Genomic DNA, 18,725 nt, shown 5'->3' with positions numbered 1-18,725 from the left:
GACAATTACGTCATAGTTCAGTGGTCATGTGACCGGAAGCATTGTCCTCCATTGTGATGAGCGTGTTTTTTAAAATTAAATGTTAAAATGATAACGATGTCCAGAGTGGAGAGGCGAGGAAATGGCATCAATAATCGAATTTTGTCTGCTATAGGATGCAAAATTAATAATCTGATCTAGTGGCCCAGTGTCCAGTTTACACCATGTGCAAAAGTTCATCTGCAGGTACGTTTGAGGTCAAACTAATTCATTTCGTCGGAATACATTGCATCTAAGTTTTGTCTTACACGTGGTCTACTTAAAAAAATAAGTTCTTAACTCCTTGATGCTACAATAATAATATATATATTTTAGAGCACTTGTTTTTGCTTTGAATTCGATGCTAAATCCAGTTAGTTATTTAAGATACATGATAAAATAACAAAAGAAAGAAAATCAAACAAATTCATGTATGTTGCAAATTAGTGCCAACAGGCATTTGTGGTTACAAAAACATTGAGGTTTAAATTATAGTTTTGCACGAGTAAATGTCCAATCCAACAGAGTTGGAAAGCTTGATTAATTTGCAATAATGGTTATATTAGAAAGTAGTAGCTTGTTTAGATGCAATGCAATGTTGATGTAGAAAAAGTGTTGTGACAACAACAGATGTTGACACAGATATTATTTCTTACAGAATTTATTTTAAAAATGTTACTCCCCAAGATTTTACTCCCGCTTATTCATGTGGTATTTGCAGAATTTTGAGGGATAATTTGAATTTATTGCTTTTTACAATCTGACTACAGTACAAGAAAATATATTTTTTTAAAAAGGTAAGTGCAATGACTGTTTCACATGCATTGTAATAATTGTGTTCACAAATCGGAAAATAACCATTTGTCCGATATAAGACACCACCAAAAGATAGTTTCAGGTTCTTTTATAAAATAGTTCACTTGACATAGTGTGCTTCCTTGTACAGTGTATTCTTCTTTTACAATGGTTGTATGCTTCACACACAATCGAGCCCTCGAAGGTTGAACAGCTTTCTTACATGATGAATGAAATCAAGAAGAGTACTTTGGCATAGTTTAAGGTCTGACTATCTAGTGGTGAGGATGACGAATAGCTGGTTTGAAACACCGACTCTAGGGTTACGCTATTAACAGTCAATATAAAGAGCAGACGGATTGCTTTTTACCATATGTGGGTTTCACATCCCCAGCTCAGTTATATAACAGTCACAAACGGGAGGTCAAAGTCTAAAAGGGACTGTGAAACCCGGATTGTACAAAACAAAGTGCATGTCGATTGAATAAAAAAATGCTCCCCTATAACTTTTACACCCACAAAACATGAAGTACTTATTCAGAGCAGTTACACGTGAGTGAGAACACTTACAAAGCACAAACAAGCGTATAAGTATCTTGCTTCAGGACGCTATTTAAATCACTGCTCATTTATACAATTTGTTTTCAAATCACAACAGCTCAGCCACAAAGACATTATGGATGGAGAGGGAGACACTTTTGAGGCAGACTCTGGCAAATAACAGTAAGAGCCATGTTAGATTAATCCATCCTGCGTATCTTACAACTCAATCCTCCTCCTGCTCCTCGCAAGTCATCATCTGTCAAGCACAGTTTGTGTATTAAAATATGTAAAGCCATTTAAATAGATATTGCTGCCCAGGTCTGGCCCACTGCAGACAGATAGTTGTGATATAGAGCGAGAGACAAGACGACTGGAGAGTCAGCTAACTGCTGTTTTACTGTAGGATGACGAGCTGCTGACAGTTTACTTGGCCTGGAGGGAGGTGAAAAGCCATATACATCTTTTATTTAAGACCCTTGATACGCTTTCAAAAAAGAAAAAAACATGAAACATACCTACGACTATTCATTTGACTCCATTCATGACGTGTTTCCATCACTCGGTTTTGAGGATGGCCCAGTTGTCTTTCTTTTCCTAATATGCAGATAAAGAGAACATTAAAAAAAATTCTTGCATTATAAACACCATAATTAACTCAGTTTTTTTGGTGCTGCTGTATTGTGCAACGATGGAGATTATCCACTTATTTGCAATTTGCTCTAGAACTGACTGATATTATCGAAAATTAATATCAGTTTGATTTTGATGGGTGAGTGAAAGTTAAATCAAAAGTTCAGCATGTCAAAACCTGTGGGGAACAACCTAGCGATGGCAACGATTTAAGGTTATGCTCCTTCTATCCAGTGATTTTAAATGCTCAACCAGAGTAACTACCTACAGTAATCCCTTGAATATCGTGGATATCGCTCCGCTTCAAGGACTTGGACTAAAACTCCCATTAATCAGTTTTTTATTTATTTATATCAAGCGGAGAGGAATTATTTTCACTGTGACTAGTTTTTTAAAGTATTTTCATTTGTGTATATATGTATATATGTATATATGTATATATGTGTGTATGTGTATGTGTATGTGTATGTGTATGTGTATGTGTATGTGTATGTGTATGTGTATGTGTATGTGTATGTGTATGTGTATGTGTATGTGTATGTGTATGTGTATATATATATATATATACTACATTTAGATAATACAATAGTATTTTGATTATACTGTAATATTTAATAAATATACACTTTTTGATAATTGTACTTGTATTTCTGTATAGGCGCAAAAACATGTATGGTGGTAGTAATAATGGGGGTGATCCAACTTGGCATTTTTTTTATTTTTTATTTTTTATCGCGGTCATGTCTGCTCTACATTAACCATGATATTTGAGGGATTACTGTATTGTGTTCCCATTAAGGTACAGTTGCCCACTACAGTATGCATTTGACTTTTGGAATTTTGACTTTACTGGACAGACACGATGACGGAATCCATTTGTCTTTTTACATTCTTCTGTGTTTTATGCTGTTTTATGCTGTTTTTACTGTGGTTGGCCTCCAACCAGTTTAGGATCTACCCCGCCCGCCCCTTGCCCAATGCCAGTTGGGAGTGGCTCCAGGCTATCAGTGACCCTTGTCAGGATAACAAAATCATATCTGACCTCTGTCATGACAGGCAAGTTGTCGTGAGGAAGGAGCCACATTGTTCGATGGGCCTTGGTCCGCTGTCTCTGCAGGAGCTTCCGCAGCAATCTTTTCACTTTTCGGTCCCTGGGGTCGGCACACTTCACTGCCTTTTTGGTGTAGAGACTGGCAAAATTGGAAGACATTGTCATGAATATAGGCGTTTTTAGAGCTTAAGGAATTCAATGGAGGCTTACATTCCCCAGCAACATCTCATTTAACACAGTAGCTTTCTCAACGTTTCTGTTTCTGACCAACATCTTGACAAACTGGCTGGGAAAAATGTTTACACGATGTGTCATTCCCACATTTCTTCTCACATCCCTGACAATTACGCCCTGCCACAATAACTTAACCTGAAACGACAACCGCAGCTTTCCACCCGGGCATTGGGTAACCAGAGGCAACGTTTTCAATCCTGTGCTCTTTTTTTTCTCCGGGATAGTTGATGGTGGATAGTTGAAATACTTGCATTATGGCTTGTATACTGCAGTCCGGTCCTTCAGTCTGCACCTCAAACCGCAGCACGTCCTTGGTGCGCACCTTGCCGTGGGAATACAACATGCAGCACTGGACATCCCGTTGCATCTGCACACCTTTACCTGAAAAGCATTAGCAGGAAAAAAGTATTGGGAAATCATCGAGGGAACATCATGAAAAACGTTGGCTTCTGTACTTCCTCATATTGTGAGATATGCGAGCTAGAAAATATATTCACATTTATATACAGCCAAACCACTGATAGCAGTCGCCCAAAGAAAATGCCTAATAAACAACATTTGAAGCAACAAAATCTCGAATTAAGATCATATTAATAGTAAGAACACTTTAGTTTTGCGGTATCACTATGTTATCCAGTACAAATTGTGACCTTCCTAATAAAAAAATAAAAACAACTCATCGTGCTTATGACTCATTAATTGGGGGGTGTCCAAAGTTTTTTTTTTCCAAGGGCAACGTTCAGAAAAATCAAAGGATGCAAAGCCCAACTTGAATTCTTTCCACTTTCATTTGTTAAATTCATGATCAGCATCAGGTATAAAAGATCGGATTTTTTAAAATGTATTTTAAACATGAAGTCATCAAGCCATTGATGATAGAAGTCCAATCCGTTTTGACAATCAAACAATCGCTGTCAGCCCTTCCGTTTAAATTCGATTTGATGTCCATCGCCGTCAATGACAGTGAAACATGATGGATTTGAGTTTTACAAGTGCCCCAAAGTGAACAAGTTCAGGTTACAAGCAACAAATTAATCCAAAGTGTAAAGATTGTTGAAAATATATGTACTTATATTTACACTACTGAAAAAAAAAAATGTAAAACATAATCATGGCATTCTATACAGTTTTCTACACTTGTAGAATACATACACAAGAATCTAGAACTAAATCTGAGAAATGCAACCAAATGTACACTAAATTTAAGCTTCTTGTGCGAGCCATCTTCAATAATATTGTCATCATTTGCTGGGGGCCAGTAAAAACTGGGCGGCGAGCCATGGATAGCCCGCGCGCTGTAGTTTGGACACCACTGCATTACTCAAACTCACATCTATAAAGTATTTGTGTCTACTTTTGGCAGGTGATGACCCTAGGGTTATATCTCGTGCAGGGAAAGTACAAAACGCACACTGTCACACGCGAGCGTATCATATGGACACACATATAGTACAATAGCATCCCACTGGGCCGTGCTCAGCGTGACTGTTTCCATGTGTCGCGTACGTGGGAGTGCTGCGGTGGAGGCTTTCATCCGAAGCAATTGTGTCAAGCAAACCAAAGTGTGCCGCCGATGCAACGTAGCAAAATAGGACAGTGCTCCCTGCTTACGCCACATTAGGAATCTAGAGCTCAGACACACTTAGGCGAGGCGACACCATGTTGCGGGCTGACGCCCGCTGACCGTTTGACCGTTCTCCTCCCTCAACCGAGCCCCTCTTGTTTACATCCATCGCCGCGCCACTTTCGCTCCCCCCCCCCACCTCCTTTTCCCAGATTCACCATCGCGCTTTCGTCCACCTGCTATCCGTGCAATGGACTCGTCTTACCTTGGGCACATGCCAGGAGGAGAAGCGTCAGGGAGATAACAGTCAACATCTGCAGCATGGACATGATGAGGCTGGCAAATAAGAGGATGATCTGGTCGCTCACCTCTCCCTCTATGGCTGCTGCCTCTCTTCTATGATTCCCTCCCTCTTTTTATACCTCCCTGCCCATCTCTCACTCACTCACTTTCACCAGCTCTATTTTTTTTTAATCTCACTATCTTTCCCTCCCTCCATGTGTTTGTCCAGTTTCATCTTGCCATTTTGTCACACTCCCCTCCTCTCCCACCTCCTCCCGTGTATCTTATCGGAAGATTAAAAATCGCTCCACATTCTTTGGCTTTTTCTCGGGGTTGTTTTACAAGGCAGATATTTGGATTTTTAAAACAGCGGAACATTAACGAGTAAGAGTCTATTTGTTCTGGCTGGAAAATGTCACTGAACAGCAGGTGTATCCAGCGGTTCTTTTTTAAGCATCAGAATTTGGGGGAAAATTGCATTCACTGTGGACTCACTAAGGCTATACTTAGAGCCAAGGGTCGCTCCAAGAATTTCTGATGTGTTGGATGATAAATGTGCACAACATGCCGTTCAAACCAGAAATGTGGACCCGTATCACAGCTGAGTGCAAGATTGGCTCGGATTTGAGGGGCTTGAACACTTTGCAGCTACTGCCCTTTATGCTCTTTTACAGAAAAGGCAAATAGTTTGGCCTTTTATAGACATAACTAAAGCTGAACAAGATGGATACCAGTGATGGTGATTGGAGGGAGCTATAACTGGCAAGGTTCAACATTGTTTTTATTTTCAGGCAACATTTTTTTGGTCATTTCACAGCTGCAAAACAGTGCTGTTGTCAACACAGACCAAAACCTGTGTGGATTGTAGCCGTCCGTGTTGGTATTTTCCAAGGACTAACTACCAGTTTATGTCATCACTTGATTTTTATTAGCTAATTTACTTTAACATTTGACTACTCCACATGGCATTGGAGTTGGCCTTCAAGTCTTCTTGGGATTATGAAGAGTCAGGTAGTCATAGTAGCAATTTAAGGAGAGAAGCCTAGATTTTTCTACTCGGCTGCTTCATCCAGCTTTGCTGGGGGGACCCCAAGACATCCCTAAGCCAGGCAAGAGATCTCATCTCTTTAACATATCCTTGCCCTCTCGTAGGAAACATCGCACCAGGGAGGCATCTGGAAGGCATTTGAATCAGATACCCGAAACACCTCATTTGATGTCTCTAAGTGTGTAGGAGCGTTTAGAAAAGCAACTCCAGGTTGACTGATCATAGGTGATGCTATGAGCATCGATCAACTTGCAAATCAACCCATACCAAACCGCTCCACTAGGGGTGGAATGCATCTTCTCCCACCCAGAAAGAGCGCTCAAACCTTTTTCCGATTGAGGACTACGGCCTCAGATTTAGAGATTTATAAGAGCTCATTGTTCGCAAGACATATCTGTTCTTTTAATAATGCTTTTTGTTTCGCTCACTCTGACAGGAAAAATGTTTTACACTTGCATAAATGGGCGGTGGCAGCTGCTCATTAAGTGATCTGATGATCTTGAAAACTTCAAGCTGCCACTATATGTTTCAATACAGTGTCCTTTGGTGGTCAAGGGAAAAGTCTGAGCTGCCCCCCCTTCCAACTAAGTGCTGATCAGTATATCACGATTCACATCAGTGTCAGCTTAAAATACATTTCAGCAGTCGGAGTGGATCTTATTTAAGGGTATCTATCTGAGATTCAATGCTTCTGTCATGTATTTTCGCAATAGTAGGTGAAAACAAACCGAGCATTCTGGCAGGGAGCGTTCGGGTATTCCCAGCTTTTGTTTTATGTCTGTCTTAAAAGTTTGACTCACACGCTACTTTCACTGTGTAATTATCGTACATTTAGCCAGCCAAATGATTCACATATTTGGAAAATGTAGCCGTCGTGTGTCGTTTTCGACCTCACCCTTGGTCTATGTAACACCACAAGAATACGCTGGAATCAACAACCTTCCAATGTGGAAGATTAAAAACAACATCAGAACATGATTATTTGGAAACAAAACAATGAATTATTTTTGTAATATCTGTACATAGCTGGTGCCTTAACATTATATGGCAGCTAATGTTGAAAACTTAACATGCAATATTTTTTAAGAATGTGTTTTATGTGCTGCCACAGATCAAAACAAGCCTTTTTGATTGATCTTGAAAGGTTTCTCAATTTTCCTTCATCTTTGCTGGACCGATACGAGAGTCACAATGGCTCGAGTCATGTAATGTAAAAGCCACAAAATCAAACCCAGAGAAGAAATTTGTAGTACGTATGTAAAAAGTATATTTTTTGGTACAGTGGTTTGAAAATTAATTAGCCTATTTTAGGTTCAAACGAATACGTGATCAACCCGTAGTTTTGCTAGTCGTTGCAGATACAAGGTAAGTCTCTTTTCTGAGTTTGGTAATGTGACATTTGTACACCCGTCAGGGCCATCGTGAAAATAATTTGGGTCGACAGCAGAGGGCGGTGTTGAACAAAAGGGTGGTCAACTAAAATGAATGAAAGTTGGAAATAATACCTTTTTTTTTTTAATTCTAGAAACGCATTTTCAATCAAAATTTGGCAATTTGACCTATGGCGACACAGACAACAGATTATTTTTCAGACAAAATGTGTTAAGTGTCTGTATTGTTATAGTGACTTACATGTAAATCATTATGTTATTGTGAAAGGCTATATATTTGCATTTATTCGTCTTTTCTTTGACTTTTTATAGATACCACAAATGAAGAATCTGTATCAATAACACATCTGAAGAGGAGCTAACCAAGAGAAATAAACTTCCACAGGTGCGTGCAGTGGATTAACATTCATTCAAAGCAATAAGATTTTACCACACACATCTGGCATCCAAATTCAGGTAGAATGCTTCATGCATTTTGAAACAATGTGGAAGATTAAAGATGATATATGAGGTGAATTTGCAACAGGAAATACCATTATTTTACACCCTGTCAACTATGAGTTAACTATGAGTTAAGAACTATTAGGTTTTATATTCAATGTGTCAGATAGGTCACGGTAGTATTGTCTATAGGGGCCTATATGGTGGGTTTCATTAGCCGATTTTCGATGTAGAGAGAGAGGGATAGTGACAGACATCAGGAAGCACCATTCACAAATGAAAATGTTGTTTGCTCCCTGGGCAAAGCGAAGAACTATTCAGAGAATGAGGCAACAATACGCCCCCTCGAGGGGGCATTCTTATTTGAGCCGTGGAAGTGAAACTATGCACTCGCAGCTCCGAAGGGCCGAGGACGGAGTCCAAGTATGTCCGTGCATGTGTGTATGCGGGCACGCGTTGGGGACGGAGTTCAAGAATTTGACCCAAGAAATCAGGTTGGAATCTCAGCTGCAAAAACATACCTTCCACATGGACACAGGTCTGCTTGTGAGCCAGAGACATTTTCCGCATAGCTCTGCGGCGATTAAAATATCTCCTGTCAAGGTGTGCAGACTCCCAAAAATGCGGGCAATCAAAAATAAAAGTTACAGTGAGACGCTAATGTGTTCCTCCTCAAGGGGGGTTGTGGTGAAAAGGGGGCAGGGAGGGGGGGGGTCTCCCGGAGCGGTCGCAGGGCTCAACTCGCAGCTCTCGTGTATCTTGCTTCGTACCTGGAAGGGATATCCGAGGGATCAAATGCACAAGGGCAAATAGTTGATCTAATCTTTGCCATGAGGCAAACAAAGAGCTGCGTGATTCAGAGAACAAGTTATGTGGATCTCAACACAAATAAATTCCACATTACAACATTCTGGGAATTATTTGGATCAGCCTAGAAGCAGGATTCTTGTTGTGTATATATGCGTGTGGCTTTTGAGCCTTATAGTGGTCTTTGCGGTTCCTAATCAGGCAGGAAAGCTTGATTTGGACCTTGCTTCAAAACTTTCAGGGCCATTGACGATAATTTGCGTACAACTCTTGGGAAGTGGGAGGGGCTTTGCGCAAATGATTGCTGCCAGCCCTCGTTTTTTAGTTTTGGAACGATCCAAAAACAACACAACTGTGAATGTGTCAGTGTTTAAAATGAACGTTCTTGGTAATAAATGGGAAGTAGTTTCGCTAACATCACTTCGGGGGTGTCCAAACCACAGCCCGTGGGCCAATTGTGATCCCAAGACCAGAATTCTGATGGTCCGCAACAATATGAATATTATATTTTTTTGCAATATCCTTATTTCTCTGGATTATTTTGTTCCTTGAAGTCTTGAACACTGCCAATGACAGTTATAGACATCAAATGTATTTCAAATAGGACTGCTGGCATTGAGTGATCATGTTTCACTGCCATTGATGGGCGTCCAATCCATTTTGACTGTACTATCTTCTGTACAGTTTCAATATTGCCAATTGTGAAAAACAATGGCGTTTTTTGATCAACATAGCCACTTTAGGATCTCAAGTGAGATGAAAGAAATGATGTTTCGCAAACTCTCGCCAGTGTGAGCCATCAAGCCAACCACTTTCCAAATTTTCATGGAGTGGGAGGCTTTGGATTTTCTTCTAACCTAAGACTGCCTTAATGGAATGTCTTTATTGACTGTAGAAATAAAACAATGTCCAATCCTTCAGCATGAGATTATGTGTTTTTGCTGTGTGTCAGTAAGACATTCCTCTGCTGGGAGTTGACTGGCGCACTCTTGGAACCAAACATCTGTGATTCTCACAGCTCTGTTTCATCGCCGGCCGAAACACTAAACCCAGAGAATCATCTTAAATACACTCAGACATTTATTTGGAAAATTCGTAGCGCAACAACTTGAGGGGGCTTGACTGTACCTTCAGTGTGAACGAGAGCACTTTGGATGTGGTTAACAGATGCGGTCAGCAAGAACAACATGCAGAACATTCCTAACGCAAACCTGAAACTCGTGAGGCTTTTTCTTAGTGTCACACAACAATTGATGTGTTTTATCAAAATTGTTCGACTTTGACTAGTTCATATATATGCCTTGAAGTGCATTCAAAGTTTGTACGTGTAAAAGGTGCTCTAGTAGCAGTTATACCTTTGTAGAGTGGTCAAACGCACTTTATAATAAAGTAGAAATGAATGAAAAACTACTGGTGCAGGGATCATGACACCTTGTGCTGTTGTTTAGGTACTGCTGGAATCTTTTGGAGCTTGTGATTCAATATATACTCGCAATTGTAATTTGTAGTTTAGGTATTTAACTCTAATAAAACGTATTCATTATGCCCTTAATTTTGGCACGATTAAAACCCAGGGAGTGTGCCTTAGTATGGATAAATATTGGTTTATCATTGTATGAAATTCCCTTTATCACAGCCAGTTGATGTACGCATAACACAAATCCTAACCACTACTCCTATATCTCCATCTAGTGGATGTATAACACAATCCCCTACTATTACTACCACCCTTCCATTTTATAATCCGTTGAGCTATATGTGTAACACATTTCAGTTTAGGCCATTCATTGAAGTTGCACCTTAAAGTGCAGAAAATAATGTATGCATATATGAAAAAGCATGGGTCATTCAGTTTTATACAAAAAGTCAGGACCTTGGACAGCGATCACTTTAGCACCAAACACTGTAAACCCACTTGACGTGAAACATCTCAAAACTTGGTCTTCAAATGGTCTAAAATAATCTTTAAAGTTCAAGGTGACTGCGCTTGGATTGCTTAAATCTCCCATACGAATCATTACTTTGCATGAAACCAAATCAATGGAACAAATAGTTTGGATTTTGCATTTATTCCACAAAAGAGAAACATTTCACCAATATTTACAAACAAATGTCCCTTTCTAATTGCCACACATTGCAAATGACAATGAAAGATCACATCTCCCCATCAAAAACAATGTTTAGAAAATCACACGTAAATGTCCAAATCGTGAAAAATTTAGCAGGTGTTTTTTTCAGTCTTAAAAAAATAAAGACGGAACATTTCCTCTTTCTGCTTTCACCTCCCGAGACGCCATTTAATCTAATGTGCCTGTAAAGAAAATGGAACATGCATTCATTAAGTCAATGAAAGATCCAACATGATTTACATTTAAAAATGACCATTTCAATACAGTTTAATGATTCACTATTTGTAAAAATGACTTTTGAATTTTAATGTAAGAGGCTATTTTTCATTGTAATAGAATAATAATGTTAAATGATAGGATTAGTTGGTAGAGTAAAAAAAAAAATAGAATTGAAAAATGAACCTCACCTTCCAAAAATGCAAATTCATCTATGGCCCCAATTGCATTGTCTGCAGAAGAGATAATGATCAACAGTCTGTGCTTAAATTCTGTAAAATTTAACGTTCATAGCACTTTTCAATAGGTACACCTGCACAATGTCAGCGTCACATATATTCAGCATTTTAAAAAAATAAGCTCATTATGCTCCGCTTTCATTGAACAGCAGATGTAACTAATATTTGTGGACCAAATTCTTCCTTTTTTTTTTTAAACTTACCTAGGTCCTTTCTTTGCAATGTTTTTCTCTTGCCTTGTTGAGCATATACCAAAGCATCTTTGGCAATCATCTCAACAAACAGCTCCTATGGCATAAACGGCACAGTTAAAATCAAGCACAATTTATATATTCAATTCTATGTATGATGAGGCTGGATTAGGTTTTGAGTTAAACCTCTTATAGTTAGGATTAGGTTCTAATGAAAATGTCCAATTTTTAGTGAACATCATAACAGCATGTAACAAAAAGGAGTTGAGTATAGAATGCAAGCCATTTATTTTACCCTATACATGAGTTTCAATGTGCTGAATTTAGAAATAATATATTCAGAAATCAATAATCCCCAATGGTTTTAAAAAAAGAGAAAATCGAGGAGGACACAAATAAACAGCAAATAGTCCGTTTAGTACATTTTCGATGTGAATGTAAAGATATGCGATATTATGGCAAAGCAAATCCTCGTGGGAAATGACGTTAATTAAAACCGCAGTAATTAAATATCGCGAGACTTTACCCACTCACGACAACCTCAAGAATATTCGGTGCAGGGTTTCGTGGAGTTTACCGTGGCTTTAGCGATGATAAAGACAGACTCCTGGCTGGCGAGGGACACGTCTGGGTCGTTCTTCATCAGGGCCTTGATGCGGGTCAGTGGTAGTCTGGACAGCCGGTTGTGGGCCACGGCTGCCGCGGGGCCCACGGCACCCGTCGCCTGTTGCAGCTGCTGCTGCTGAACGCCTTCCTCCGGCGCCTCGGCCCCACGGCTCTCCTCCTCGCTCGCGCAGCGCTCGGACTCAGGGTCTGCGTGGGGGACGGATGCCGCCACGGTGGCTGCCATTTTAGTTTGCCTTTTCTTTCCTTGTCGTTATATTCGATAGATTGCAAATCGAAAAGTGCGCTTTGTCCGCGACATGGCAAGATGTCAACAGAAGAGGACTACCATGCGCTTCCGGTTGATCTGAGCTCCGAGCGCGCTGATTTGTCACACAGCTTCGTTTGGGTCCCGCCTTTTCCTCTCCCGCCAACTCAATAGAAGTCGCTGATTGGCTATATTGGAAGCTACGACTTTACTATTGGCCGTAGTTGAACGTCCGTCCTCGATTCGTTTTTAGGACTACAACGTCCAAGTGAAAGTTCATACATGCTGAATGGTAATGTTTATCTTACATTTTGATACATAACAATGCACTCTCAGTACTCTAATAATAAAAATTATACATTCATATCTAACATAAAACGGGAGACTTTTAAATGTTCAATTAAAAAACTTAAAGGAAAATAGGATATTTTCAATCTATTTTAATTATTATATTTTTTGATTGAAATTATACATTTTATCCTTAAAATAAAACCCATGAAACATCAGCATTCACAGCCAGTCTTAAGGTTTATGCATTAAACGCTTTGAGTTAAAAACTAAAAACATAAATAAATGAAATCAACTTTATTGGGGTATCATCAGAATATTTCTGTTTTCATTCATTTAAACTTGACTTTTCTTTAAAATAAACTTTTGTTTAAAATATAATTCCTTTCTTTAAATATATACAAACAATATATGAAAAATGTAAATATGATTAATGATGAAATGATTTATTCATTTTCCATTACACCTCACAAGGGTTGCAAGGGGTGCTGGAGCCAATCCCAGCCGACGAGAGACATCAGGTGGCTTCTACCCCGAATTGGTGGTCAGCCAATCACAGGACACAAGAAGACAGACAACCATTCATGCTCACACTCACACTTCGGGGCAATTTAGAGTGTTCAACTAGAACTACCCTACATGTTTACATGTTTTTGGGGTGTGGGAGGAAACCGGAGTACCCGGAGCAAACCCACGCAAGCCCAGGGAGGGAGAACATGCAAACTCCACACAGGAAGGTCCAATCCTGGGATTGAACATTCAATCTCAGAACTGTGAGGCCGCCAACAATGAAATTATTTTCTGAATGACCAAAAATCGTGTCTTGCCTTATAAAAGGTTTTAAAGAAATTGTAGATTCACGCTGTTAAATTGAAAAGGTGTATGCAGCATTTCTTTGCCAATGGTTTGTGCGACAATAGCCACTAATACTCTCCGTTAATCGGATTAAGGCTCATCTAATGTAAGTGCATTCACACATCCAGCCACAGTCAGGTGTTATAACCTGAGGGACAGCATGAAGGACACACAGCATGCAGGTACATTCCATTTTTGTATTATATATATCGAGGATTCTTAATGTGCATTTTTCACCCTGTTCATTTCCGTACACTATTTACCTTTCTTGTTTATATTTCGCTTTGGTTCAGTACTTCTTGGATCCATAAGGTGGCGCCTCTTAAATACAACTGTGTATAAAGAGAAAGGGAAAAGCTTTTTTTAATATAAAGTAGTACGTATATATATGTCTTTTATTATTATTTTAAACATTAGGAATACGATTATGGGAGTCTTGGTCTGGGATTTCCTGCCAAGACCAATATGATTTGAAGGAAAACACCTGGGGAACCCCCCCACTTTCATTTTTTTTGGCTGTTCTTTACCACTCCTGGCTGCCAAGTTAATATATTTTTAACGTACATTTCTGGTCTTGGTTTCATATTGTCTGGGCTTGAGCACCACACTAGCAATTTGATATATTTTCGTATTGTTTTATGCTCAAGCATTTTGTGTTGGTGCTTGATAAGCGTACGTATGGTATGATTTGATGAGCTAACATTAAGATACTCTGTCATAATGTTGGGAAAGAAACCCATTTTGTTTATCAGCCTCATTTTTTTTAGAACTTGGTTTTATCCATTTAACAGTACAATGCAACAAAATACTCGGAAGACTACAAGTAATGTCAATATTTGCTTTCACTTTGGATTTCCCACACTTGCTCTTTTGGGTCATTGCACCCCAGGACTCATTTTTAAATGAAACAGCCATTAAAAAAATACTCCACAAAATAACAAATGAAAACAACTTTCTCTGTGATGGCCATAATTCCACCCTGACCTGACTATTAGTCCCAAAAGGTTTCCACAATTAGAAAAGACGGACTAATGCGGTGTCTAAAATAGTTAATCCTTGCAATTTGGAAGTGGCCACTGACTAATTTTATCCCCCTGCACATGCTGTACTACTGCAGAGAACTTGTTACAATGTATAGTTTTGTAAAAAAAAAAAAACTGAACAACAACAGTATTGTAAACAATTTATTTATGATCTTCATTCTGTATTAGTCTTCAAATAATGTAACAAAGTATAGGTTAGGTTCACTCTGCACATTGCATTTTGATCTAGATACATTCATTCTCTTGATTTGAAAGTCTTACCAAAATATGCTTATTAACTGTATGTCCCTTGTTTTTATATTGTTTTTTTCCAATAGCCATGAAGACAAAACTGTGGCCCAAGCAAAAGGCAAGTAAAAAAGCTAAAGATGAGTCCCCAAACAAGACACCCAAGTCACCAACGTCGCCAGCCTCCGCCGCCCGGAGAAGTGCCCCCCCACAGCTGAGCGAGGCAGAAAGGACGCGTTTGACCCCCTTTGAGAGGGCCGTCTACGACATGGCACACAACGAGAGGATTGTGAACGACCTCACCCTTGGCCGAAGGGTTGGCTTCTACGAGCTGCGTGGCGAGATTGGCCAAGGCAATTTCTCGTCAGTCAGACTGGGCATCCACGCTTTGACCAAAGGTCTCCTTTATTTATGTATACTCTCCCATTCAGAACATGGCTCCATCTTTGTTCAAGTGGGACACCAGATAAAGTCATATATTTGTACTATTCCTCAAGTTTTTGACTACTAGCTGTGAACATATATAGCAAAAATGAAAGCTCATTTATCACAAAGTCCTCGAATTCTGAAATGACCACGAGTTTAAACACCAACCACAGCACAGACTACAATACTACCTCATTTTCTAATAATTCCGTCTTAATTCTTCTCAGAGAGAGTGGCCGTCAAGATCATGGAAAAACAGCGGAAATCGGATAAAGGCTCTTGGCCCTTAACCTTGTCAGAGATCCGCTGCATGGAAAAGCTGTGTCACCCCAACGTCGTGCGTCTGTACGAGGTGATTGAAACGAGCAGGAAGATGTACCTAGTGATGGAGTACGGCAGCGGTGGCGACCTGTTCTCTCGCGTCACCACCAGAGGGAAGCTCAGCGATCTGGAGGGCAAATTAATCTTTGCGCAAGTGGTCTCGGCGGTGAGACACATGGTGAGCATTAGTTACAGTCCCACACTTTTTGCAACGAGCACTGACGAAGGAAAACCACATAATTGCTGCATTTTCTGTGAAGTGGAAGCGAAGTCATGATTTTTATGTCCATGGACTTGTAAACATTTCCTTTTATTAGACTGGCAAAGGTGTTTACAAATAATACATCACGAAACAGTTTTTGTAAAAAAAAAAAAAAAATCTGTTAGTCATGCTAACTAGACTAGATTTTAAGTGGAGTTCAACTTTATTAAGTAGTTGTTATTCAAAGTATTCTCAAATCACTTTTATTAAGTTAATATTGTGTCCTTGATTAAACATGATTTAATTAGGTTAGATACAATTTGTTGGGCAATGCATTTCTGAGCAAACTGAATATGAAATAAGTTGTGTGCAATTAAACAACGGTCATCGGGGATGAAAAGTCAAAAACATTTCCGGAGAGCCGTATAGGGGCAAAAAAAGTGCAAAAATGTAAATCTCCTTCCATAGTGGAAAACTTGACAACGCTCTGTCGTTGCCATCTGATCAGTTGAAAACGCAAAAGTGAGTTTTGGATGACAGTTGACTTCCTTACTCCGGAATATTAGGTAGCGATATTGCTATGATATATATTTATTTGCCAGTGAAGGGGACTATAAAGGTGCAGACTAAAAAACATGAGCAAGGGAGATTGAATTGAAAAAGTGAGTGACATGTACCCATTTGACCTTCCAGCATGAGCACAACATCGTCCATCGGGACCTGAAGGCCGAGAACATCTTCTACACCACCAGCTACTGCATCAAGGTGGGTGACTTTGGTTTCAGCAGCGAGATCGCCCCCAGCGAGCCGCTCACCAATTTCTGCGGTTCGCCGCCATACGCCGCACCTGAACTCTTTCGGGATAAGGGCTACGTGGGCTGCTACTCGGACATCTGGGCTTTGGGTATTGTTCTCTACTTTATGATGACCGCCACTCTGCCTTTCCGCGGGGACAGTTTGAGCAAGTTGAAGCGTTGCATCCTTCAAGGAGCCTATAGCATTCCGGTTTACGTGTCCGACGAGTGCCAGCTGGTCATCAAGGGTTTATTGCGACCCGTACCGGTGGACCGCTCCTCGCTCCGGGAAGTTTCACACAGCGCTTGGCTGAAGGGGATCCAATACTCTGGCCCACACGTACCTTTGCCCCTCGCTCCGGCCCACTTGGCCCAAGCTGCCAATCCGCTATGCGACGAGGAGAAGGAGGTGATGACTCTATTGTCAGACCTGGGCATCGTAGCGGTTCACTTGCAGAACAATCCCTGTTCGGACTCCAAGAGCCCGCTAACCGGGACGTACCGTATCCTTCTTCATCGGGTCCAGAAACGGAAGTCCGTGGAAGCCGTAGGATACGCGACGGTTCGCCCCGACCCGTACAAAAGTCAGCCCAGGTGGTGCGTCTCATCCATAGACAGACACAAGCACTCTGCGGTTTGTGTTGTACTCTAATCAAGTGCTGCCTTGACCATATGAGTGCCCCAACATGTGAATTTTTCATGTTACAAGTCAGTCCCTTTGAAGCAATATTTCCACCTAGCAGTCAGTTTCAGACATTACGGTACGAGATGATTTTTGACATTTGGTGGTTTCCACGGTCACCTCGCAGTGACTGTTGGGTTTATATCTGTTTATTTTTGTAAAGACTTTTTTGCCAAATGTCTTTTTTCTAGCCCTGGATTCTAAGAAAGTGCGCGATTAACAGGAAACAGACGATGTTATTTGAATAAAATCCTAAAATCTGACAAAAACAGGAGCCAAGCGTGAATGAAGCCTCGTTTTGAAATCTGGAGGAAAATCGTTTGCTTAGGTATGATTCAAGTGACACGGTTAAAGAACACACCTGTCTTAAAAAGGAATTGAACTCCATTTGATAGGTTTTAAAGTCCTTAAATCTGAAAAAGCCAAGCATTGCATGAAATTGTGTCTGAGAAATAAATCATCTGATATTTTAGATGTCAGTGGTCATTTTTGCCATGAAATTGACATTAGTGGTTAGCGCGTCGGCCTCACAGCTCTGAGGTCCTGGGTTCAAATCCAGGTCGGTCCACCTGTGTGGAGTTTGCATGTTCTCCCCGGGCCTGCGTGGGTTTCCTCCGGGTACTCCGGGTTCCTCCCACATTCCAAAAACATGTATGGTAGGCTGATAGGACACTCTAAATTGCCCCTTGGTATGGATGTGAGTGTGCATGCAATCGGCTGGCCACCGATTCAGGGTGTCCCCCCAGCCTCTGGCCTGGAGTCAGATGGGATAGGCTCTAGCACCCCCCACAAACCTAATGAGGATAAAGCGGTTCAGATGAGATGAACTTCCATTGGTATATCTCTATATTATATATAATGAGCTGTGACACTCTGCCAGCATTACTCGCTATTTAGCGTAGTGATGCGATGCACTCATCAATCAGTGCGGTGCTATCTTCCAAGGCTTCTTTGGCACGGAATAAATCCGCACAGATAATCCGAGGCCACAGGTAATCCCGGAAAAGGCGGGTTTGGCTAATCCTTACTGGCAACATGCTCACTCTCATACACAAGAAAGCTGAGACTGGGAAAAAAATCATGAAATGTAAAAATAGAACAGGAGACAAATTGGCACGCCACAAAGACGAGCAACCTCAATGGGACCATTAGAAAATATTTGGTATTTTTACAGATTTTCTTTAAAGTTAGTATAAATCTGCAGTTTAGTTCCCATCAAAATATGACCCAGCTGGTTTGGTTCGATTTTTAAAATTCTGTGGTAATATAAACAACTTGTGACTGTTTATTAAAAGGGGTTGAGTCATTTTGTTTGGTTTGAAGTGTTTACATTCATTTGGCACAGACCTCCTTCTTGTAGATTTTATTCATGTATCTATATATATATGTGTGCGTGTGTGTATGTATATATAGTTGCTTCACTAATTCTAATCAGA

The 18,725-nt window shown here is 40.3% G+C and overlaps 3 protein-coding genes across 6 annotated transcripts; 1 reads left to right on the top strand and 2 right to left on the bottom strand.

The window, feature by feature from the left end:
• Window positions 1-57: 57 nt before the first annotated feature.
• LOC144079217 (serine/threonine-protein kinase NIM1) lies at window positions 58-17,761 on the top strand. 4 transcript variants are annotated; one of them, XM_077607856.1, is made up of 5 exons: window positions 58-225; window positions 7,869-7,941; window positions 14,954-15,262; window positions 15,518-15,789; window positions 16,507-17,761. In XM_077607856.1, exons 3-5 carry the CDS (start codon window positions 14,956-14,958, stop codon window positions 17,257-17,259), a joined length of 1,332 nt encoding a protein of 443 aa, XP_077463982.1. In that variant the 5' UTR covers window positions 58-225; window positions 7,869-7,941; window positions 14,954-14,955; the 3' UTR covers window positions 17,260-17,761. The 4 variants fall into 4 exon arrangements, with proteins under 4 accessions (XP_077463982.1, XP_077463983.1, XP_077463981.1 ...); XM_077607857.1 differs by lacking the exons at window positions 58-225; window positions 7,869-7,941 and adding an exon at window positions 12,111-12,238; XM_077607855.1 differs by lacking the exons at window positions 58-225; window positions 7,869-7,941 and adding an exon at window positions 12,112-12,742.
• Window positions 908-5,313, bottom strand: ccl44 (chemokine (C-C motif) ligand 44). The gene is made up of 5 exons (XM_077608252.1): window positions 5,101-5,313; window positions 3,523-3,652; window positions 3,029-3,176; window positions 1,872-1,950; window positions 908-1,788 (listed from the first exon to the last, which is right to left on the bottom strand). The coding sequence occupies exons 1-4, from the start codon at window positions 5,162-5,164 to the stop codon at window positions 1,912-1,914; spliced, it is 381 nt and encodes a 126-aa protein (XP_077464378.1). The 5' UTR covers window positions 5,165-5,313; the 3' UTR covers window positions 908-1,788; window positions 1,872-1,911.
• pole4 (polymerase (DNA-directed), epsilon 4, accessory subunit) lies at window positions 10,855-12,569 on the bottom strand. The gene is made up of 4 exons (XM_077607858.1): window positions 12,157-12,569; window positions 11,592-11,676; window positions 11,341-11,382; window positions 10,855-11,115 (listed from the first exon to the last, which is right to left on the bottom strand). The coding sequence occupies exons 1-4, from the start codon at window positions 12,427-12,429 to the stop codon at window positions 11,102-11,104; spliced, it is 414 nt and encodes a 137-aa protein (XP_077463984.1). The 5' UTR covers window positions 12,430-12,569; the 3' UTR covers window positions 10,855-11,101.
• Window positions 17,762-18,725: the final 964 nt, after the last annotated feature.

The sequence above is a fragment of the Stigmatopora argus genome, chromosome 8 (genome assembly GCF_051989625.1).
Source record: "Stigmatopora argus isolate UIUO_Sarg chromosome 8, RoL_Sarg_1.0, whole genome shotgun sequence".
NCBI lineage: Eukaryota > Metazoa > Chordata > Actinopteri > Syngnathiformes > Syngnathidae > Stigmatopora > Stigmatopora argus.
The sequence above is the reverse complement of the archived record's forward strand: the minus strand, read 5'-3'. Positions and strand labels throughout refer to the sequence as shown.